The sequence below is a fragment of the Neodiprion pinetum genome, chromosome 2 (assembly GCF_021155775.2).
Source record: "Neodiprion pinetum isolate iyNeoPine1 chromosome 2, iyNeoPine1.2, whole genome shotgun sequence".
Taxonomy (NCBI): domain Eukaryota; kingdom Metazoa; phylum Arthropoda; class Insecta; order Hymenoptera; family Diprionidae; genus Neodiprion; species Neodiprion pinetum.
This window is the reverse complement of record NC_060233.1, coordinates 11,549,670-11,574,924: the sequence shown is the minus strand read 5'-3', so window position 1 is coordinate 11,574,924 and position 25,255 is coordinate 11,549,670. Positions and strand designations below refer to the sequence as shown.

General features: G+C 36.7%; 2 protein-coding genes across 3 annotated transcripts; one reads left to right on the top strand and one right to left on the bottom strand.

Annotated features, from left to right (window-relative positions):
• Window positions 1–965: 965 nt before the first annotated feature.
• Window positions 966–4,849, bottom strand: LOC124212024 (sodium channel protein Nach). Its single transcript, XM_046611699.2, has 5 exons — window positions 4,595–4,849; window positions 3,939–4,131; window positions 3,565–3,725; window positions 2,952–3,089; window positions 966–2,289 (listed from the first exon to the last, which is right to left on the bottom strand). The coding sequence occupies exons 1-5, from the start codon at window positions 4,732–4,734 to the stop codon at window positions 1,569–1,571; spliced, it is 1,353 nt and encodes a 450-aa protein (XP_046467655.1). The 5' UTR covers window positions 4,735–4,849; the 3' UTR covers window positions 966–1,568.
• A 7,158-nt stretch (window positions 4,850–12,007) lies between these two features.
• Window positions 12,008–24,032, top strand: LOC124212025 (ras-related and estrogen-regulated growth inhibitor-like protein). 2 transcript variants are annotated; one of them, XM_046611700.1, is made up of 6 exons: window positions 12,008–12,323; window positions 16,092–16,178; window positions 16,440–16,496; window positions 18,262–18,338; window positions 19,130–19,312; window positions 21,566–24,032. In XM_046611700.1, exons 2-6 carry the CDS (start codon window positions 16,100–16,102, stop codon window positions 21,869–21,871), a joined length of 702 nt encoding a protein of 233 aa, XP_046467656.1. In that variant the 5' UTR covers window positions 12,008–12,323; window positions 16,092–16,099; the 3' UTR covers window positions 21,872–24,032. The 2 variants fall into 2 exon arrangements, with proteins under 2 accessions (XP_046467656.1, XP_046467657.1); XM_046611701.2 differs by lacking the exon at window positions 12,008–12,323 and adding an exon at window positions 13,714–13,779.
• Window positions 24,033–25,255: the final 1,223 nt, after the last annotated feature.

Genomic DNA, 25,255 nt, shown 5'->3' with positions numbered 1-25,255 from the left:
TCTTTTATCGAGAAAGGTGAATTACGGTACATCTGAGTTCCTTTTTTCCATGAACTATTTAATGCGAAGATTGGCAAGAATGTGATGTGAATAAATTATTCCGATAATAGCATTAAATGGTTCATGAGAAAGATGCTAATTGTCTTGTACGTTCCCAATACACTGCCAAATACCCTATAAAATTTACAGTGAAATCAAAGGTGTCGTATTGAAAGAAAGAGAGTAATTTCAATTTTTTTTTTTATTCTTTTTGTTGCTGAAAATAGCCTTTCTGATGGCATCAAAAATATTGCATATATTGCATTGAATAGTTCACGTGAAAACAAAACTTTCTTGCGTTAAAGTTTTTTTTTTGTCCAACTTCAATCTTCCATGATATACGGGTTTAAAAAAAACCGTTTCCGAGACGAGTAAATTAAAACATCTGAAAAAATTCACAGAGAGTACCTTTAAGTAGTACTACCATATAACCAATTATGGAACAAATCCGAAAGGGTGAAAAAAAAAGTGGTTGATTTGGCGGAGGCCGACCCTTATATTCTTGAAAATGAGGAACGAGTGAATAGGAATTGTTTTGTATTTAATTCCAAACCGTGCAGTGTAATACGAATAGTTCCATTCAATGGAATAATAAATCTTCTAAACTAGTGTATATTTGATTTGTAATATCAATTCGCTTCGTCTTGCTGGTAACAAACAGTTACAGTTACTAGGAAATGGGCTTTTGCCATTTCTAAGTAATATGTGTTGATACAGTTGATTATACCACATTTTCTTGTGATTATAAGATTATTAATGCAATATATTACTCTACGATCACCGTTTAACTACAATCATTTTATATTAATTCTAACAGAATCAAAATTGATGTCAGTGTAAAATGCGATTTAGAAGAATTCTTACTCAAACTTTTGAATTTCGTTTGGTACAACCGTAGAATCAAATGAAATTATTATACATGAAGGACACTTTGAAGTTATTGAAGTAATTGACTTATCCCTTGCCCATTACACAGAAAACTGTTCGACCAATTCAAAAATCCCCAGAACACATAATTAAACAACCATAATAGTAATGTAATTCACGTAACTCATAATCATTTTCAAATCTTTAATTCAAGTAAGGATAAAGAATACTGGTGTCAAGATTACATGGTTACTGATTGCAGCGCTATTTTAACGGATAACTGGTCAAAGCTGCTGATTCTGTAGGTAGCTGGTGTCGTTTGAAACTTGCGTCGATAAAAAACACGTTACCTTAGTTTACAGGCGAACAACCGTGCTTGCGTGTCAATTAGTAGTTGTACCATAATTTAGTTCAGTCGATAATCCAATTAATAATATGTTGTATTACCAACAAGCGGTGTAATTTCTTGAATTACCAAAGCTTTCCTCAAGATTTTCACCAACCGTGTTATGATGTCCGTATCATTTATAGGACAATTTTCAGCTTGATAGGGAAAGTAATCTACAATTTACTTAGATTATTCGTATACTACGCTTGTCCAATCAGTGTACTCACGTTATACTCAGAGATAAAAAAAAAGCTACAGCCGTATGAGCGAAAGCTCAATTTACGTAATCATAGGTGGTAGTTTCATCTCTCGGTAAGACAAGCCTCTTCCGCGTTCCCGTCGGGTAACTTACCGACCACACGCCATCGATAACTTTTATTTTCGTGATGTTGTATCTGCGCTTTGGTGCAGTAAGTACGGCACCGCAATAGGTTCGTAGAGAGAAATAATAGCCGAATTCAACCCCTGATAAAAGCGAAGATCCAAGAAAAAGGCCGGCTATACCGCCAAAAGATACGAGTAAATCGATCCAGCCGAACCGAACCGTTCTTCTGAACTTCACCTTGGACCTTGCCATTATTTTCATATCGCAGTTTTCGGATGCTGACTTCATATCGAACTGGACTTTCTTGAAGGCAATGTTGGCGCAGGACAGCCGGCATAGACACCTCGACACGTCCAATATCTCTGCGGACTTGCTGCTCAAGCACTCGTATCTGTTTATCGGACACTCCTTGACACCAACCCTGGCAAGGTACCAAGGAACACAATCACAGTGTTCGAGAGAGTTGGCCACCTGACAATCGAGCACGCATTTCACAACGGGAGGCTGCTCTCCCGGAAAATAACATTTCCGCTGAAATCGTGCGAGCACTCTGGCTTCCGGTGACGTGTACGTTTCTTGCAGATCCACCGTTACGGTCGATGGAAACAGAAAAATGTGAAACGGAAGATGCATCAGGACATCTGGATCTTCGCTTAGAGCCACATAAATTCTATAATCAATTACATTTAAGATAAAACGTACACGACGGAAAAATATCACGACTATATTTAATTGTTGCAATGTAGCAAATTGTATAATAAAATCCACAAACACTGGCGGTTAAGTTTTCGTATATTTTACCATAGGATTGAAAGACGTTTTGATTTATACTGAGGTCATTAGGATCCTTGATTACGTCAATATGGAGTCGAATTGGGTGATCAGCTGATCGTTTCAGGCGAATTTTCCCAACACCGAGGCACACGAAACATCGTGCAAGTTGCTATAAGACTTTTATCTTGTGACAATAAATGGATCTAAAGTAGAGTATCCCACAAAAAAAAAACCGCTTTGATAAATAAATGCAATTGGTATGAAAGTTTGATTCGCTATTGCTGGTGGATTTCATTTTACCATATAATCATACTAAAAACTGATATCATTCCTTCTCGTGCTTTAAGACAAATATAATAAACAGTTTATTTTAAATCAAAACGTAACGGTTTCGATCATTCTCAAAGCTTCTTTTGATCATTCTTTCGATAATATTGGTACAAGCTTGCCAGACTATTTGAAGTTTTTATTACAACGATCGAAGGGAAAAGTATATTACAAAGAAGTTTTCGTAACTTGTGCTGACGTGATAGAGAAGCGATGTCAAGATCCACTCACCTTGTTGGGTAGAACCTCGGGCTAAAGCTGAAGTTGATTTCGACGGTATCGATAACAATATCCACAGATGGGACAGTAAAGCATTTGCCCGCTGACCCAAAAAAGCTCTCGAAAGAGGAACAGTTGAATTGTATTCCGCTGCAAGATAATTCGTTTCAGATAACAAAAAGATTTTTCTTTGTACTTATCGAGTATTTCTAATATTCTAAACTATTAATAAGATTTCAAACGACGATGACGGAGAATTTGTACGTGTATAATCATCGAGTTGTGAAATTTTTTCGTAATGAATGCAATAGGGTTTTTAGAATTAGGAACCCAGAATTTAGGAGACGCCATCTTGCGACAGTATACGTATATGCTATACTAAGTGTCATGGCCGTCGTATTTAATAATAAAAGTGATCTACCATCGCGCATTTTACACCACTTTGATATAATACCACAAAATTAAATTCCAACAGCTTGCACAATGTTCTCCAGTTCCATGATATTTGTGAAATTCGTCTAAAACGATCAGCTGTAGGTATCCCAAATTGTTCGCCATTTGCCAAAGATAACAAAACTGGATTAAGACCGTTGTTTATTCGTATAATAAGGTGAAAAGATATTACTTCACAGAGAAGTTTCGGATGAAACTTTCGCACTTTGGTGAATGTTGAACGAAAAACTCCCGAGCACGTGCGGATTCATCAAAACTAGTTAAGTTTACACCATGCAGAGGCCTGCTAAGGTCCCATTTGTAGAGACGTCTGTAAACATCGTTGCCGGGCTTCTGTGGATGTCAATTATTAGGCTATTACACAAATCGGGGGGAATCAGGGTAAACGGGTATCATCTACAGGGTCATATATTGAATACTGACTACTCGATGATTGAGCGAAGGCCACGGGCTTCAGGTAAAATCGGCTGCGTCAGTCCCACTCGTGGCCAGTATTCAATAAATGACCCTGTAGGATAAAACCCAGTAATAACCATTCGATACGACCTTATTTGCACCATTTTCTTCAAACGATTCCCAAGGAGGACAGACATAAATTTTTGGTAAAGGAATCGGAGCACTGTCAAGTCGGACATCCAAGCTCTCCAACATCGGATCAGTCTGGAATCTGTCCATAAGCGTAACAATAATGCCCAACGCCGCAGCACTCGATAGTAAAACGCAAACACACCAGGCGATTCTGCACAATAAGTCACAAATAACGAATTCGATTACATTTTTAAACGTTAACGTTAATTAGGTTGAAATTTTCCATCATTGTCGGAGCGGTATAGGGCACTGTGTAATTACAATTCTTTTTGTTTGTTTACATTTCTTAAATGTGCAATTTGTGCTTGATGCGAAATAAATTTCGAATTCCATTTTCAATCGGTGATTAGTAACTGGTAACTAATTTCATGTCAATAAAAATTATCGATTGCAATTAATATCTTCATTTCATCGAATAGCTATATTTCAATGTAATCAATCGTTGCGTTTAATCTAAAATTACAATCCTAATTACGGAATAAACAATGTGATTTTTATTTTACGTCGATTCAATTAAAAATCGTATTTCTAATTCTTAATTTGTAATTCACTAATTATAATTTTCTCCGTCATTACTTCCGAGACATACATATTCAGTTTTTCAAATTCACCACCTCTCTGCTCGCGGTCTTGTCGGGTCGGCGACATATGCAATGCCGTGAAGAGCAGCCACTCTTGGATATTCTTGGCCGCGGCTGCGGAGGCTCAACCTGAGCAGCGCTTGTGACGGTTTATAGTTCTCCGGGCACGGCATTGCATCACTATTTCACTATCGAGTGACACCTAGGATGCTAGGAAGGCTTGCATGATCGCGTCGTCGTTATGCACTCGAGCATATCGCACGCGCGCATCTTCGTTGCGTTTAAATCTCGCTCGAAATCAGGACTACGAGCAATTACTGTCAGCGTTACGTGTTTCAACCTCCTCACAAATGCGCATAAATAATTGTATCTATTCACTTATTCATAAGGGATTAAGAATTTCAGTGGAAAATCGTTTTTCCAAAGAACTCCAAGTCAATCACGAAATGAAAAAATTTTAGGCTCGTTATTTTCCATCTACAACGATATTGCGAGATTTCAAATACTAATTACTTTCGTAATACGTAATTCAAAAATATTCAATTACGAATTACTTTTGTAGTGTGTACTTGAGAAAATTACAAAAAAGGTATTTTTCTAACGCGTGAGTGAAAAAAAATCAACTTCTGATTACTTGAAAAATTTATGGACATATGTGACGGAAATTCAATCAACCATCGGTCATTTTATTATAATAAATAAATATTCTAAGAATATTAAAATTAAATGTACGCGTTTAATTAAATTTTCCTTTGTACACGTAAATGCAAATCATAAAATCCATAAGTAATTTAATTTTTTCAAATTATTCATTACAAAAGTAACGAGTAAGGAATTTATTCCAATTTCCTAATTCAGAAGTAATTGGTAGTCGAAATTTTTGCAATTACACACTACGAAAATAATTGGTAGTTCGACTATTTTTAATTGCAACTTTCACCACTCAATTTGTGTACAGAAATAAATAAAAGAAAAAAAAACCGGGTGAAACGAAAAATTGTTTTAACCTGTGAATAACGGGTTACGTATTCTAATTTTGCAAGTCGAGTGACTGCTCTCAAAACGATCCGCAATGGAATATACGAGATATTAACTTGATTACGAATGTCCACGGTAAAATCCTGCGGAGATAATGACGTGAACGAGGGACTCGCGGTGAAAGCGATAGGGGTGGTATATTCCCCACGTGTCATATGTGACGCATGGGTCTCGGCAAAGGGCGCAGGGCGGCAAGGTTAAGTTGATTAAGCGCTCGCGCATCCGATCTATACGACCACGTGACTGTCGACAACCCAGCGAATCTATGCAGCGGTCCTCGTCGTTGTCAAACTAGTTTAATCTAACGAGTAATTAGGCAAGGCTGAGCTTCGGTAAACACGTGCCGATTTACGTCAAAGCCTTAGGTGACCGTTGTCATTCGATCGCATCGGTCATTTGTACATGTAACATTTTATCCTGAGAAGATACACATATCGGTAAGACCATCCGTTAATTGCGAGTCGTTTATTGGCGTCGACTGCCCGATGTTCTGTGAAATGATCAACAGCCGTTTTCAGTATCCAGTCGAGAAACCGAATTCCCCCTAAATCACTTTTCGGATCTCTTTGTTTGCCACAGATTCAGAGAGGGATCTGACAAAGGCAGAGCAATGAAGCGTTGTCGTTATTCAAACGATTCATTTGTTGTAAATGAGAAGCGAATAATTGGACGGCTTTGTATATAAGTTTCAATGATACGGATTTACTTGGAGTTCACCGAATTTGAACTCTGCGAATTTAAACTGCAGAACGTTATCAGGTTTCATAAAGGAATCACAGTTAATTTTATTCGTCCCAGAATCATTCTCTCGTTTTTTGTGTGCCAATCGTTGACGCGACTTCGAGTTTGGGATGCAGCGCAATATGGCAAAACGCTGAGTGACCGGCTCATCGTTTTACCCTCAATTTTAGCTAAATTATACGAAAAGAAATGCACAGTAAACTTTGTACAAGTGGTTAGACGATGCTTTCGGTGCATCGCGTCGACGAAGAATGAAATATGGGTTGAAATACGTTCAATATTTTGAATCGCAATAAATTTGACAGATATACTCGTATAACACTTTCAAACTTCGGGATAGAAAAATGATTCCAGATTACAGATACAAATATACTGATAAAACTTCTAGTGGAATTGTTTCGCAGAAACAAATGGTATAAAAAACTTGTTTTCACGAGACTTCAAATTTACTCTGGACATTCAGATTGGAAACAACTATTCACTGACCTTAACATCCCTTTGCAAAGTCCCATTCCGAAGTTGATCGAGTATCTAAAACAGAACGGATCACGCTCACGCTCCGCGTGACCGTACAAAACATGTTCAACGTGCAGAAACGTGACCGTAAGCTTTCTTCATTCAACATACACATATAACATATAAGAAATAGTAGATAAATAAGTTGAAACGTAAACTGCGACGTTAACTCAATGATTATACTGTCAACATAGCTCAACAAAATGAATATGATTCTGATTATATTAGATTGTATCTTATTTTTATGTTATTGTGGTATTGTTTTGGTGATGACTCAATGCTTATAAGCGAATATCTCCTCATCGGTTAGAGTTAGGAAAATTCAATCTCAGTACTTTTTTATAGGGCATGAAATTTCATACAAGAATCTATATTTAGATAGTTTATAAGTCAAACCGTTTACCAGAGCAAAAAATTCGAAAATTTTTCGATTTTTTTTTTACGTGTTATTTAAATGGAAAATGAAAAAAATTAAATATCAGAGCTCATACTTGACTGATCTATTCTATTTGAGATACGCTACCGAAATTTTGATACAGATTTGGAAAAAAATTTTTTGTTTTTGAAACATTAATGCCCCCCCGTTTTGACTAAACTCGTGGTACCTTGTTTTTCATGACGGGATCAACAAAGTATTATATTTTGTATAATCTGTTCACTTTTGTCTGAATAAATTAAGTATAAATAAAGCCATTGATAGTATGTTTTTAATAAATTTTAGAAATGAAAAAAAGAAATCGATTTTTTCATCCAAGTATTGCTTTTGTTAGTCATGTGTGAAAAAGTCGATAAAATTAACTACCGGGGCCAATTTCGAAAAAATACGCTTACTCCGAGGGTCGTTGGCATCAAATCTTTCTAAGAGCACTCAAATATCAAGGGTAACAAAAGCACTATTAAGCAGTGTAATAATTTCACACGTGCAGGCAAAGTGAAATGGGGACAAAAAGCTACAGAAACAAATTGTTATGGTTCATACATAACAGAAGAGGCCCCCCACTAATTACGAATGCGTTAATTGATCAAGTTAAAAAATGCCGACGTGAATTTTTCGCTGCGGGTTCGGTTGTATAAATTCCAGTATAAGTTTTCGTATACGAGTTTCGTTATTGTGATTAAATAGGGCACGTTTGCCGGAACGTCCACCGGGCACGTGTAATGCAAAACGTGGGTTAAATTTAGCAGATAACGGACTTTCCGTCGCCCGGTTATATGATTGTTATAAAATTATGCAACGTGCGCGTTATCGGTCCACCGATTCACGGTTCTTCAATTTTTTCAATCAGTTTTCATTCCTACTCCAAACATTCTATTTCTCTTACGAATTTCTATTTAAGGATATTCGGGTGTTGGAGAGACAATTCCGTTTCAACTGCTCCAAATAAAACACAAAAAGTTTTATAAGCGTTCAGGATATATGCTCAAAGAATTTTAGAATTCGAATGAGAAAAATAACCGATATTAATTATGTGGATATATTAACGAGTTTGGACGTGATTGATTTTACATAGTGATATTATGTCTTTCGAAATTATTCGTAGATGCGTATCTTCGTTACAGGTTATTCAAATCTTGGTCAAAGTCCTGAGGCAAACACGGTTGCAAATTATTTCCTACTCAAGTTCATCGAAATGTTTATTAATGGTTGAATAAAGGAAAAGAGTATTCTTTCATGAATTATTCAAGATTCCCAGAAAATTTACTTACAATCGTTCTGATCGTAATCCTAATCGTTTTCGAGGTACGTAAGCGTGAATAAGTGGACAAAATTTCGGAGTTAACCTAAGAATCTGATCCCTTCGTAAAACGAAACCAAGCTAGCTAATGACGAAATGAAAAAAATTGTGGCTCGTTATTTTCCACGTAGAACAATACTGCGAGATTTCAAATACTAATTACTTTCGTAATATGTTATTCAGAAAACATTCAATTACAAATTACTTTTGTAGTGTGGAATTGAAAAAAATTATATAAAAATCAACTGCTAATTACTTGGAAAATTTATGGACATATATGACGGAAATTCAATCAACCATCGGTCATTTTATTAGAATAAATAAATATTCTAAGAATATTAAAATTAAATGTACGCGTTTAATTAAATTTTCCTTTGTACACGTAAATGCAAATCATAAAATCCATAAGTAATTTAATTTTTTCAAATTATTCATTACAAAAGTAACGAGTAAGGAATTTATTCCAATTTACTAATTCAGAAGTAATTGGTAGTCCAAATTTTTGCAATTACACACTACGAAAATAATTGGTAGTTCGACTATTTTTAATTGCAACTTTCACCACTCAATTTGTGTACAGAAATAAATAAAAGAAAAAAAAAACCGGGTGAATCGAAAAATTGTTTTAACCTGTGAATAACGGGTTACGTATTCTAATTTTGCAAGTCGGTCGAGTGACTGCTCTCAAAACGATCCGCAATGGAATATACGAGATATTAACTTGAATACGAATGTCCACGGTAGAATCCTGCGGAGATAATGACGTGAACGAGGGACTCGCGGTGAAAGCGATAGGGGTGGTATATTCCCCACGTGTCATATGTGACGCATGGGTCTCGGCAAAGGGCGCAGGGCGGCAAGGTTAAGTTGATTAAGCGCTCGTGCATCCGATCTATTCGACCACGTGACTCTGTCGACAACCCAGCGAATCTATGCAGCGGCCCTCGTCGTTGTCAAAGTAGTTTAATCTAACGAGTAATTAGGCAAGGCTGAGCTTCGGTAAACACGTGCCGATTTACGTCAAAGCCTTAGGTGACCGTTGTCATTCGATCGCATTGGTCATTTGTACATGTAACATTTTATCCTGAGAAGATACACATATCGGTAAGACCATTCGTTAATTGCGAGTCGTTTATTGGCGTCGACTGCCCGATGTTCTGTGAAATGATCAACAGCCGTTTTCAGTATCCAGTCGAGAAACCGAATTCCCCCTAAATCACTTTTCGGATCTCTTTGTTTGCCACAGATTCAGAGAGGGATCTGACAAAGGCAGAGCAATGAAGCGTTGTCGTTATTCAAACGATTCATTTGTTGTAAATGAGAAGCGAATAATTGAACGGCTTTTGTATAAGTTTCAATGATACGGATTTACTTGGAGTTCACCGAATTTGAACTCTGCGAATTTAAACTGCAGAACGTTATCAGGTTTCATAAAGGAATCACAGTTAATTTTATTCGTGCCAGAATCATTCTCTCGTTTTTTGTGTGCCAATCGTTGACGCGACTTCGAGTTTGGGATGCAGCGCAATATGGCAAAACACTGAGTGATCGCCTCATCGTTTCACCCTCAATTTTAGCTAAATTATACGAAAAGAAATGCACAGTAAACTTTGTACAAGTGGTTAGACGATGCTTTCGGTGCATCGAGTCGACGAAGAGTGAAATATAGGTTGAAATAAGACCTTTTGAATTCAACACGCCCGCGTTCTCCTCGGCCAAATTTCTGTAGGTATATTATTTCGATCTTTCGGATCCCGTCGTGATTAATTAGCCTGACTGATCCTGAGAAAATCTGGCGTTTACTCTTGGAGTATGAACAAGTCGATTAGCTGAAAAAAAATTTCGGCAATGGTAAGAGTTCACGATGTACCAAACAGGATATGGACAGTGTCATAGTTAAACGGAAGGCCTAAATTCGTCCCATTCTTATTAAAATCTTGTTCTGTTTAGCCTGATTATTGTTAGTGTCGACTAGCCGTAAAGGGATGCATATAAAAGTATAAGATGAATACTGAATTTCCTGGTAAATTCAATCGCAAGAATTCGTATGAATAATCAGTGAATAGTAAAAGATCCTTTCGAGCATCCGGATGTGTTTCGAAAATACCGAAGGCAAGGTCATCGCATCTTCGTCGAAAATAATAACAAATACTTCCGGTGCTGCACAACCGCATTTCTGGCACAAGAATGATACGGATCGAAAATACCGACGCGACATAATATCATACTCGTAGTATACCGACTATTTTCGATAAAAGATTATCGTGCCTCTGAGTTATTCCCTGTCATCGGAATTCTTCGAAAATGTAATAAAATTTCGTTGAACGTGTATATAATTTTTAAGAAAAACAACAGAATTTTCACACACATCCCGCACACATTAATTTCAAAGACGTTAATAACTTTGAAAGTTTTTCAGCATACACATCGCGACTAAATGTGACTGAAACTTGTGGCTCGAAGTTTTTTAAATAATTCTTCTGAAGTTAGACAAAGCCATTCGAATTAACTTGTGCAGGAATGAAAACATCCGGAGTGTAAAGAAATCGCCGATAAAGTAGTCCGGAACCATCTGTCATAACTTGTTGTCAATCAATTTAGAAAATAAATTGCCTATGAATATATATATATATATACAATTATTACACATACTCGTATGAATACATAGAGTGTGTGTAATGTAATGAAATAAACGCCTCGGGTTGGGTAGACGATTTTTACAAATACATCGTACATAGCCCGAGGTCAGATATGCAATAAACAGGAATGCGCTGTAACAGGTAACCCGATTTTTATCGTGTTACGAGTTATTTTCATTGTACGTCTAAGACGTGTCACATACATTACGCACGATTTTAAAGATGTGATTTAAAAAAAAAAAAACAAATCATCTCTCTCGTTTCCGTGTTTGTTAAATAACTTATGAAATTTGTTAAAAAAAAAAAAAAAATGGAATGAATCGTTTAGTGAAATGCGAGGAGGAAAAAAAAGTTTTTATTTTTTTTTTTTTTCAAACACAGAGTTCAAATATTTAAACCCAATTTAATCGTGATGCATTTCACTAAACGAATCCGTTGTATATAATTGTTACCACGGTAGAGAGAAATGAAAAACAAAAGGGAAACTCGTCCTCGTAATTTTTTCCGAAGAGAAATATATGTGAGAATTGACAAATTCAGCGTACCACTGTGCCTTTAAGGCAAAATGTTGGAATGCGTGTATAAACACGGGTGAATTCTCTCTCTCTCTCTCCATTTCTCTCTAAGTGCCTGAATTACGAAAATGCTCGTTGCGGCGCGGGCGCCGCACGTGTTTGGGGTTGAAAGTCGGCGCACGCGTTTTCCGTCAGTTATACGAATGCTTGGCTTACCTGCATCGGCGTAAACCGCGCGCAGACCTTGCTGGTTTCACATATTAATACAGTGAGCGCTACTGCCGACAAAACAGTTCAGTAGCAGCAGCTCGTCGTGTCAGTGAGTCGAGTGATCGAACCAGATTTGAATTGCCGCGATAAACAGTTTGACAATTTGACAGTGGTTCTGAACTGAAAGAGCTGTTGAGAATATTGAAAAATCAAACAAGCCGGAAAAATCATCCGCTAGAAGTGAAAGAAAATTTTATTCTAAATAACGAGAGTAAAACTTGTTGCGGGACGCTTTAAAGGATAACGAAAAGTGTTCGTTCGCTCATCGTCTAAAAGTCGTCCGGTGCAATTTGGAAGCTTATCAAAGGTAGGAAATGACCTATCGAGTTTATTAAAAATTTTAAGTCATCTGAGTTTGCATTGTTGAAAAGTCTTCATTCGGAAAATTTTCTCAGATGTCTGTTTCTTCAGGGCTATAAGATAACTGTGAAATTAGCTCGGATATTGTGTATAATTGTATATACAAAGACTAAATTCAAACTTGCTGCCTCGGAACGAATCTCTGTAATCTAAACTATGTGTAATCATTTATTTATTTATTTTCTTCTTTTTTTTTTATCCTCTGGTAATATTACATACGCGTTGCCTGATTGTATGCTCGTCCTTCGAAACACCCACGCTTTACATGTCGAGATGAAATTTAAGTCTTCATGAGTTTCCGAGGAGGAAGAAGATGAAGAATGCGACCCCAAAAATACGCTGCACGGTTCTCGATTGTGTAATTCGTTCAATTATTTATATTCTCATCACTAATTATTTATGCTCATTCGGCTTGAAAAAATAATCATTCGGTAAGCTCGCTGAAAGCAACAGTTACGGATAGACAAATTCGTAATCAATCATTAATAAATTACAAATAGGATTTGCAATTCGGAGTTGATAAAATACAAATTGCGGTAGTATTTTGTTACTGGCAAAATAAAACTAAATAAAAATTGTTTATACAAATTACATATGTAATTTGTAATTGAAGTGAATAGCATATGAATAATATGTAGTACATATGTACTGATACTTACGTACGTCTCGTACATTTCCCTATTTAAGATATGTCGCGCGTACAAGAAATTTTAAATCTGGTAACAGCGATTGATTAGATTGAAAAATAGTAATTGGATCGAATACATGTATTAGTTACACTTGAAAATAGTGAGTGATATAAAATACCGATACACCAATTACTTTGAAAAATAGTAATTTGAACGAAAGTAATTAATGCAAAGACAATTTTCATTTTATTTTATCTTAGTTACGAGATGCAATCACTAATACCAATATAGGCATGTAATTGTTTGCTTATTTCGCACCAGTTACAAATTATACACGTTTAAAATGCGATTAATTACAAGTTGTAAGTAGGCAGTGCCCGATACTGTATAGCATGACACGCTAAGTGTCCTAAACAGCTCGTGCCCGAAGCGCTAAAAGCCAAATTCATAACGGAACGATGAAAAAAGTAAATGAAAATTCGTTTGCTCTATGTACACAAAATAAAAGAGCTCTAATGGCTGCCGCTAACTGAAAACCCAAACCCAACGGGCTTAATTCGCTCTTAGCCAGATATTTCGACTCTCTTTTCCCCGACCGATCGCCACAGTCGCAGGCTGCTGCTGGTATGCTTGTGAACTAGTTGCGAGCCAAAATATCTCAGACACGAGAACGAGAACAGCTTAGCCAAGTCCGTTTCAAGGGTGGGCTGTTCCAACGATGAGCCATACTTGAGACCGCCTGCATCTCACAATTGAATTTTGGATACGGCAAAAGTATCGTGAAATCGTTCAAACAATCCTTATCTCTGGAATCCAATATGGCGTCGCACCGAGCGATCAGCTGATCGTCTCACCCTCGGTTTCAGCTAAATAATGAGAATATAAAGCCACGGAGAACTTCGTGTAAGCGGTTGCAGTGTTGTTTTATCGCGGTGAATTGATGCAGAATAAAATGCGGGCCGAATAATTACTACTCTAATTAAGTAGGAGCTGGCTGACCACTAATAAATTTCCTGCCGTCAGATAGCGTTGTTTTCCATTCCGATTTTTGACCAAATTTTTATCGCGTGAACAAAGAAAGTGAAAAACAACGTGGACAAATAAAGGCTAGTCGTTAATTTTCCCTTGGCGCCATGAGGATTATCCTGCTATTTTTCTCCTGTCAAAATTGTGGAGTTTATCGTGTAACCGATTTATTATATCGTGAATTCAGATGTAAAAAAAACATATTTCCAAGACATTGGCGTCGGTCGTATTTATTTCAACGGGGCAGATGCACCTTTACCAACATTTATATTACATATCTTTTTATAATTATGTGGTTGCCATAAAGCATCGAGACATTTTTACGAATTCTCCTTTTACATGTGCGTGCGTGTGTATTTTGTAAGAATATTATATTTATCATCTCAGTGGCGCCGTATTTCCGGTCGTTTGGACAACGACCAGGATTTCTTCTTTTTCTCTCACCCACATTTTGACGAGTTTTTAAACTCCTGCACAGCGATCGTCGACGCTTGTATACTCTATATATTTGGCACTACTCGACTGCGAAGATTCTTTCCTCTGTCGCGCAATGAATGTAACCCATACAATCGGCTGCGTATATATATATATATATATATATATATATCATTATCGCGTCGCGAGCGATGCGTCAGTTCAATATATTTATTTTTCTAACACATAGTATAATGGATAAATGGCAGGTGTCTTATTTTCCACATGGCGTTACCGTGCCTCATGTATTTGGCTTTTTGCGCGCGCTGCACACACAATTTATATTCATACGTATATATATATATAATCTCATTAGACGTAAAGAATATGCACGAAGCCAGGAAATGATTATTCAATTTTATACTTCGTGAACAGATGTCAGTGAGGGAATTTAACGTCATTCTTAGTTGCAAGAATTTATGCACAAAGCAACAACGTTATAGCTCGGGCAAATATTTGCTCATGATAAATGAGAAAAACACATATTTCTTCATATTGGTTTCGCGAAAAATTAAATATAAGAAGATAATAATAAAAGGCTTTCTATTTCGACAAATCAATAATATTTCAAGATCGCAAACAATTCGGTTTAACGCTAAACAAAATCTGATCTCATTCTTGTGTACTGTATACAAAATCCGCGTTTATTCTTACGACTATAATAATAATATTAATCAGTTATGAAATGTTTTCACAGCCTGAATGAATATTGCAGGAGTTTGCGGATTCACCGCGTTCGAGTTAGAGAAAATATTTTTCATACTTCTGAAAAAAGAAAACTCCTTAAAGTAAAATTTTAACAAAAAATCCGCCACAGAGAAAGCTCCAAGTTTTTCGTACGTTTTTAAAGTCCGTGTGTGTGTGTGTGAACGAAAATGTCAACATTGTTCCAATTTTTGAATTTAAAAATTTGAAATAATTCGATTCAGGCAAAACAGTTCAGCTCGGGCGCATTAACAGGCCTGTCACAACCCGTTAGAATTGAGGTTTGGTCAGGCGTATTCTCGTCAGCTTATAGTAGATGGGTGAATCATAAAGCCCGCCTGCTTTTAACAACCTTGACCAATCGGTGACACCCAAAGGCCATCGCACTGCGTCTCCATTTGACGAATTGTGAATAAAGCGCCAGAATACGTGTGAAGCGACACATTGTTTATCAAAACGACACGCTGCTAATTGTGCTGCAAATCGAAGTCAAATTTTGACACATCTACGTCAAGACAAAGATACAATATAATGTATTCGTATTTTCTTTTTCCTGTCGTAGTCAGGGTAGATCAATATGGCGCGAGCGGGCAATCAGCTGATTGTTTTAGGTCAATTTTCCAAATATCACCGGATGAAAAATGTCGTGCAAGCTGATGGAGTTCTATTTTGCGACACAGAGTCAATTCGGCGTAAAATATGCGATTAAAGACAACATTCAAAATTAAATACGACGGCCATGACAGTTAGTGTAGCATATTTACTCACGCCACATGGCGTCTTCTGAATTCAAGAATATCATTTATAGTTCTCCAACTGTTTTTAATCCCGTGCACTTTTGATTATTAATACCATAACCTATTGCTTATTCTCTGTTTCAGATTCAATAATGAAAACCCAGGAACGGAACGGAGATGTTTCCCGAGTTAGAATAGCAGTTCTTGGTAGCAGCAACGTTGGTAAATCTGGTAAGCATTCTCTCGATATTCTGCTACAGTAATAGTGCTGTGTTTTCTTTTGTTCCAATCAGTTGTTCGGCATAGACGTCTAATTGTTTTCATCGTGTAGTTGTCACTTTCAAAACAAAGTATCCAGTTTCTCACTAGTTTCTAATTGTAATTTATACCTAATTTTTTTCCCCAAGTTGATCAATTCAAGAAAAATTACTCCCTATCGGCATTGCCAACTTAAACCGAGCCTTCAATCATATGATTTTTATGAATTTTCAGCATTGACTGTCCGCTATCTGACCAGGCGTTTCATCGGAGAATACCGGTCAAATACTGGTAAGTGTCTAAACTTCATAGGTAATTAATAAATAAGAGCATTCTGGAGTTTTAGAGAAAATTATCCCTAGTCTCTTACCATCGCCAAATTATTCAGTAATAAATTGTGAAATATTTTATTAATTTTCATCGATCTATTCTTACTCGCTTCTGGTAATATAGGAGTCATTTTTCAAAATTCAAATTCCGACGATCTCGGATGTCAGATTTATAAACGAGTAAAATAATTAAACAACGATTATTCAAGAATTTGAAAGTTGTTCTCTCGAAGCGGAAATGATAATAATTCAAACTAAGCTCTTACCGCGAAGTTCCGGTTCACTGGAAATCACTGGATATTTAATTTGACTACCGTTTCTTGCCAGTATAACGACAATTTAATAACACATCGGGGTCCGACCCGATACACGTCATTCAATACGGATTCACGAAAAGAAAGAGTAAACAACTGCGTGAAAGATCCAGCTCTTCGCGAAGCAGTCGCTAACGGACGTAAATGTTCTCAGAAGTATAATTTTTAATCGCTTCTTTCCGATGCTTCGAAAATTCGCGAGAATTTTTCCGGAAGTTTATTTTCTCTCGTCGCGTCGGTCGGCAATCGCTTGAGAACTTGCACTCAGAAGTAAGAGACGTCAATTCGCAGCAGGTCTTTAACAATAAAAGATACACTCAATTTATGGAAATACTTTCAGTTACTCGTTATGATTCAATTCTACTCGCGTATCTGGATTATTTGGATTCTTGAGCGGGCAATTTTACGGCAATATGGTGTCGAATCAACTGATCGTTTTAGGTGAATTTAACAAACATAAAGGCAGGAAATGCAACGGACGGGCTTTTGCGATTTCATTTTATGACATCAAGATAGCGTAGAGTGAAATATAGATAACAAAACAGCTGGTTTATAATTAAATACGTCAGCCGTAACAGCGACGAAGTATATTTACTACCGCAATATGGCATCTTCTGAATTTAAGCTAGGATCCCACTGCCTCGTGAATATTTAATCTAATTTCAGTATTGCTAAACAACGTGCTAGATCCATCAGAAGATACGTATATTTTACATTTGTAATATCGTAAATTAGTAATCGCGTTTCTCGCGTCGCGGCATTCAACCTTTCCACTGGGACGCGTGCGTCCAGACGAAATTCCTTCTCCAGTAATATTAAGAAATCTGCTCTCGACAAAGTGTGTATATGGATATATATATGCATATACATGATTGTATACCTACACGAGCGCCTGCCGCAAGGAATCTTGTGATAATTATAGACACGCTCTTCCTTAAGCCAAGCATTGCGACAGCGTCGAAACGACGTGACATCGCAAGCTCATATTTTCATTTTCCGCAGGTCGGTTGCAAGGGCGCTAGCATTTCAAATTTTTATATTTCCGAGGTTTCATCGTTTTTTTGCTTGTCAATCTATTATTCGAAAACGTAGCGCGCGTGATTTGCGTTCGGTTAATTTTAGCACGCATTATGATGTACAGTACCATGTATATATATATATATATATATATATATATATGTATATATACACACGTTTTTAAACCTGTTATCGTTCGTTATCGTTCCTCGTATACCTTGTATAAAGAGAGTACAGGGGGAGGTGGATCTGAGCTTGACTAAACTTGTCTATAGATATGTATTATCATAACACATAGATACGTCTACGTACAACCTGCCATAGTCATTGCACGTGATGACCCCGTGCGATCCTGCAGCATTTAATATAGTTCGACATGTTCGCTGTTTGTTTCAGATCTCCTCTACAGGCAGATCATCACGATAAATAATATGCCGTTAAAGGTTGAAATAGTCGACGTTTCAGGCGAAGCTGTGAGTATATGTACATATGTATTTATATAAACCGCTCTAATTAAATTTGCACATACGTATTTGGATCCGAAATATCGGAAGCTTCTTTGTGAAATATCGGATGGCATCCGTCTCATAATGGCAGAAAATGTACGCTGACTGTCTCGTATTTGTTTTAAAGATAGCGCGTTTATTTATTATTTATTAGGCGTATATTTCACTCAATATTTATTCAATCTAACAAAACAAAAGTGAAACTGCTTACACGGAGTTTTCAGTGCACTTTTTATTTGTACAATTTTAACTACAACCGTGACTGAAACGGCTGATTACTCAACGTGACGCCATATTGCTCTGGTCACTTGGAATCCCAATAAATTTACAAATTACGTATGTACATTAACTGGTATAACATCGGTACTTTCCCTTTTCACGTTTATGTGATCGCATAATTGTCACTGACATGTTTTCCTCTTTCAAACAGATAACTATTACAAAAGTTATTGCAGCCGTTCTATGTAGATTTTCATTACGATGTGACTTGCACGTTATATCGTGAAGTTATAATTGATCAACCTAACCTTAAAAATCGCTATATCTTTGCAAATTTTCGGAATTTAAATACTTTTCAATGGTATAATTACATTGCGATGACATTCTATAAATATGAATTTCTATCAACAATTATTACGTTCGTGACGATATTACGTAACTTTTCGCTTTTTTATGAAAATTATATAATACGATAACAATTAATAACCGAAACAATTGCTGCGATATTAATGGTATATTTTCTATCGTTGTTGTTTTAGGAAACGAGTTTTCCTTCCGATCAAGTCGCCTGGGCAGATGGTTGCTTAATAGCTTACAGTGTAACGGATCGTCAGAGTTTCTTGTACGCGGAGGAGTGCCTTCGACAAATTCAAAACGGAGATAGTCCATCGGTGCAGACGGTACTACTGGCGAATAAAATGGACCTGGAACACCTCAGAGAGGTAAGAATCCCTATATACGTATTTTTCACATTGAATAGAGAAGAAAAAAAAGTCAGATTACGACTAGCCATAATCCTCCATCGCAATAAGTCGCATCCTCCCGCAGAGACAATCAAGGATTTTGTCCTTCGGGCAGACGATACAATTCCGTCTCGAAGCCTCGTGCCCCCTGAAATATATTACTTCTTTTCGTGTATTGTGAATACTTATTTACATATATTATTATAGTGCGGATTATGTTATACTTTAGAAATTTGTCCTGGTGAGGTTAGGGGGGGAATAAACTGAGAACACCGGTTGCCGGGTAAAGACGCACGCGCAAGAACTCCACGTGTCATGACATCACGGGGGGTGAGACCATCATCCCATTCATGATCCCAAATTGCTCGGGATTAGATTTCTGGGTTGGGATCCAAAACAATTTACCACCGCAAGCGTTTTCTCGTACCTACATAATCACAGCCACGTGGTGGCTCCTCGCCTTGTTGATTCTCGGGTCTATAAACTCCTCGTGCAGATTATCACTTTTGCGTGGGATTTCTACCTCTTATATACATGTTTATTCGAGAATGGCAAACACGTGCAGCCATGCGAAACCCATTGTTCAGTAATCGCCCCAACCGCGGAAAGGTTCTGAAAAGTCCATATTTTTTTCGGATATTGTGTCTCGGAATCCTGACTAACGTAAGCGTAGCTGTTATTGACCCTAGCTGTCTCAATTATTGACCTTTTTTCATTGTACTTGTTTAATCCTTAGTTACAAAATTACCAAAAAATAACCTTGTAGTGTTTAACTCTCTATCAATTTGTTTCAGTCATCGAGAAATTCATAATTTGTGTCGTCAATTTATAATTTTTGAAAAGAAAAGGGTCAATGATTGGGTCTAAACATATCAATAACTGCTACACTTATCTTACCACTGTTTTTTTTTCTTGCAGTAGATTCATTGATACCTAGAAGTCTCCGAAGTAGAAATTTTGTACAATGGACTGTAGGGCTCTATGATTAATCAATTAATTCGAGACTTGAATTAACTGTTTTACCAATTAATTAATTGAACGAAAAAACGATTAATTGAAAGGACAGATCAATCGATTAATCGGAAAAGGATGAATGGAACCACCCGTAATAGATTAATCAACCGATCGATTCACAAGAAATAAAAAGTCAGCTTCCAAACTAGACCATTAAATGCAAAATAAGATTACCAAATCGTAGGAAAAAAATATTCCTACTAATGGCCATTAATTTACAGTGCTGGTTCCTATAGTTACTCTCTTCTCGGCCTCGACACCCTCGAACTAAATAACTTTTCTACCGTAAACTTTTTCGTATTGTTCGACTAATTTAAGAACCATCAAGTTCCGACGTGGTTATATGACCCCCATAGTAAAAATAACAGCGTAATGTAAACTTTTTTATACCTCCAATATTCTTACATCACTTCACGACGTCGCTGATCCGGCAAACTCCGCATTATTACGGCGCAGTTGCGGGGTCGTCTGCTATTTACAAACCATAGATCAATCAAAAGATATGTACCTACCCTATTGGGAAGGATACCAGCTATCACTAGTTATTGAATCATCTACCCGACGATGTCTTCTAGGCATATTGCATCAGACTGTTGCATCAACCATACTTTATTTTCGTTTCATCCTGCAAAAGGGAAACGTTTATTAGATTAAATGTTGACACGAAGAACAATTTGTGGGAAGTATTCCTATAATTTGCTTACAGTATTGAATGTTGATCATGATTCGGCGTACTTTATAATAAACACGAGGGGTTAACCTGCACCTGTCAGTTTGTGTGCACATCAGATTTCACGACTAGGGTCCGTAATATTTCAGGATCTTTATTCCAAGACGCGTACATAGATTAGTTGCCGATACAATAATTTTGAACATCGGGAATCCCCTAGTTTGAAACAAATAAAACTTCAAAAGAAGCTTCTTGTTTGAAATTTTTTGTTTCGAGTCAGCTCTCCGCACGTGTTACAGTGTTTTACATCTTATAAAAGTATGACGATTCTTTTTTGTTTGTTTACTTTATTCACATAATTTTAGAGTATATGCAATGTTAGCATATCGCTAGAACATGTGTAAATTTAATAGTGGGTCAGGAATTTCTTTATTTCAAAGTTTTCTGAAGCGTCGATGAAACGTTTTAGTGGAAATATTGAAAAAAAAAAAAAAAACGAAACTTTTCTGACATAGAATCTAACGCATGATTTATTCGTGTGTTGCCAGGTGGATGAATTGGAGGGCTTGGAGCTTTCGAAACAGTACAGATGCCAATTCCACGAGATATCAGTTGCGGAGGACTCGGCGTCGCTCTACAAGGCGTTCGAGCATCTAGTGACCGAGTGCCGAATGCTGCTGCAAAATACAAAGATGCGAAAATTCTCGGTGAGCAAAATGATCGGGACGTTGATCGGCTCGCAGAAAAACATCGCGCCCCAAGGCGGCACGGTCGTCGTGTGCAATAAAAACGACCTGCATCGATCGAGAGTGATGAAAAGGCGGCAAAACCTGGTAGCGACCGCAAGCCTCTGATGCAGCCCGGAAATAGCCGGGGACCAGTAATCGGTTCAAGGCGGTGACGGGACTTTGATTCTTCATCTGAATGATGAGCCTTTTAGGCCATAGAACTTCGGAACTTCGGCCAGACTGGCTGGCGGGTCGAGGAAAAATCCTTTTGTTTACTCCGGTATTTCCTTCCACGCGGCGTGTCGACGCCGCCGGTGTTAAAACCAGCCGATATTATACTTGGAGTTTGCGTTTGGTTGTACCGCTTGTCTACAAAAATAACCGGCGAGACCTGGTATGTCGGCAGTGGCGCCGCCATAGTGACTTCGTCGGCTTTTCATTCATGCCTGCAGGGATTCGAGATGATGACTAACGCGCTGGCGGGGACGGGATTCGACGCCAAGCGTCGCGGCGTCGTTTCGAAATGAGATACCTCTCGTCAAGTATTGAAAATCACCCCGAGTCAGATTACAACGACGCATTATTTTCATAAAATTTTTTTAATACTAGAAACTTTTTAATTGATAGATGATTCTGAAAGTGTCACTTTTAGTTTTAAATAACCGATTGTGAATTTATATTTTCAGCTAAATTTCTGTTGCCTAGGTAATCTTATGAAGGTACTTGGTCGGGAATCATTCCAAGGTATTCAATATAGGAAGGCTTTAAACGATCTTCCAATTCAAAATGTTTTAGATGTTTCGTAAGCGAGAAAAAAAGGCCAAAATTCGATTGTTAACACAGGGTTTTATGGCAGAACTTCTTTCGATAGACCTCAATTGCGGAGTGAACATATTTTTAGGCGACAGATTTTGTTGAAAATCAATAAATATATTTTACACTTTCTGATGATTCAACACATATTACGATGGATCATATTGAGTTATGAACTTTATACAAGTTTCATGCAAGATCGTAAGCGATTTATCTATTATGAAAGATTATACGGTGTACCAGATTGAAAAACTATAGACAAAACCGTTACACTAGATGATATGAAAACAATTTCACTTAAGAAGTTCTTTTTGTGAATTTGTACTTCAGTGCACCAAACTGCTCTTCACAATTTGATCATCGTTGACGAACAAACAGAGACGTATTTTGCTACCCAAAAATACGGTCTCATGCAACTGAGTTACCTTAATGCCCTTCTTTTTCATTTTTAATTACGTATAATATACTGTTTTTTCATATTTAAATTTCATTTTCAAGAGATGTGAATACATGGTGAATACATTCAGTCTGCAGATATTTGATCTATGTGATATTTATATGCTCAGATTCTATTGATGTTTAAAAGAAAACATTGAGGACGTAACAGAAAGTTTTGTTGCATGAACGGGATGAGCAGAAGTTAATTGATCTGAAGAGAAAAAGATAGGAAAATGTAATAACGTTTCAACGAAACAGAAAATTACCAGTTCGAAGGAGTTGAAAGAAGATATATATATATATATATATAAATGCATGCATGATGAATACATATATTGCGAAGAAAAATTCTTCGTAGCTTTTGCAGATCTCAGACTTTAATGTTTTCTTTTTATTTATTATTTATTCTTGTTTTACTTTCACCGAAATTTTTTTGAAGATGAATCCGTCGTAGATCGTAAAAGAATTTTAAAATCAGCAGCTGTTATGTTTTTTTGGAACGACGATTATACCGACAACTTATTTTTAGTCACTAAAATATAGTGACTATATAATACGCAAATAGCATCTAGGAGAACGGAAGATTGAACAGTACGTGTAAACATAAGCGTGTGAGTAATTCTGCAGCATACATGTATAGAACGAGCTGAAATTCCAATATATGTATGTATACACTGGATACTGAGTGCTTGTGATAACGTGTGTGAGCCTAAATTCGGGATGTACTACACATTTAGGCCAGTCCAAGTAGATTATAGTATATAATACCTACACGTATTTAATATATAGTATTTTATATATAGCGATACCTTTGTATACTACAAATTATGACTTAAATGTACTTTACGCATAATTATTAGTAAGATTAGGATTAAAACTATGTAATACTATTAATATCGTTGTTATACCTACTATTAGCAGAGGAATTGTTCTCAAAAGGCTGTGACATTAATTATCTATAAGCGTATACAATGTTGTACAAAATTCGTGTAAAAAATAGATGAACCGTACTTATAATTTCATAAGTCATATAAAACTGTGAATAATAAAATAATGTTTATAAAATATTTCGTATTCTCATTCAAAACAATTCCTTATGTACACCGTACACTTAAATTGTTATATAAAAGTATTTTCCCAAATAATATTGCGATATCCATATTTAACTAACAAGATGAAAAATATTTATGTGAGATGTTTTTTCAAACATTTAACACCGTTGCTTCCAGTAAACTCAACAAAACACTTTAACAACGGCACAAACAAGTTCAACGAGTTCTCATACAATCTTTTGTTCAATGAACCAATATGAGTACGTTGACAGTGAAAAATTGGCAGTAAAATAATATTGGCACCGTGGTGATTTCATGCCACTATATTGACAGTTTTTCTAGTCACAATTTACGGAATCCTTAATTTAAACGTCATTATGGCAATATGGCGCCAGAGTTTTCAATCAGCTGATCGTTTCAGGTAAATAGTGCACATACCAAGGCACAAACAATTCCATACAAGCTGTGGGATTCTTATTTTCTGACATTAAGCCGATTTTGAGTAAAACGTGTGACAATATACCGCATTTATAATCAAATATCAACGAGTTCGCGATGTAGTATATTCAATGTCACCAAATGGAACTTCTTGAATCATCTGAAGTTGCCCCGCACGTCAGCTGCGTTCGTGTGAAATGTCAAATGACAGTGACAAATGCTTGAATAGACGTGTAACTTATGTCATATTCTTTAGGTTAATCATTAAAAATTAAACATTATATAATGAAATGATCGAAATACAAATCTTGTACTGTAACTTATAAACATTTGAAATGTCCTCTTCGGGTAATGGCAACAACAAGCAACGGGATAAAAAGTAGGTATAATTATTTAAGTGTTAAGCTGTTTAATTTGTATTTTATTTTGCTCTACTTACAAAATAAAATGTTTTACTTGTATTTGAAATGTTGTATTGAAATTAATCATCATTCAACGCATAACGAATTATCTAGATAATGAAGAAAATTTCATCGACGATCGTAATCCGGATTTACTTCTCGTGGCGAGTCTGCAATTCCTGCATCGGCTTCTCGACGAAAGAACATCCGGTTCTACTGCACAGCGCGACCTCGAGGAGTGCAGAAGACGGAGTGTAAACACGCTGAATCGAAGCAATCATAGAACAGGGCGGTTAGATCCTCAGCAAATCCATCAGATCGAAGAGTACAAGCGACAGCTGCGATGCATGGAACATTTTTTGTCAATC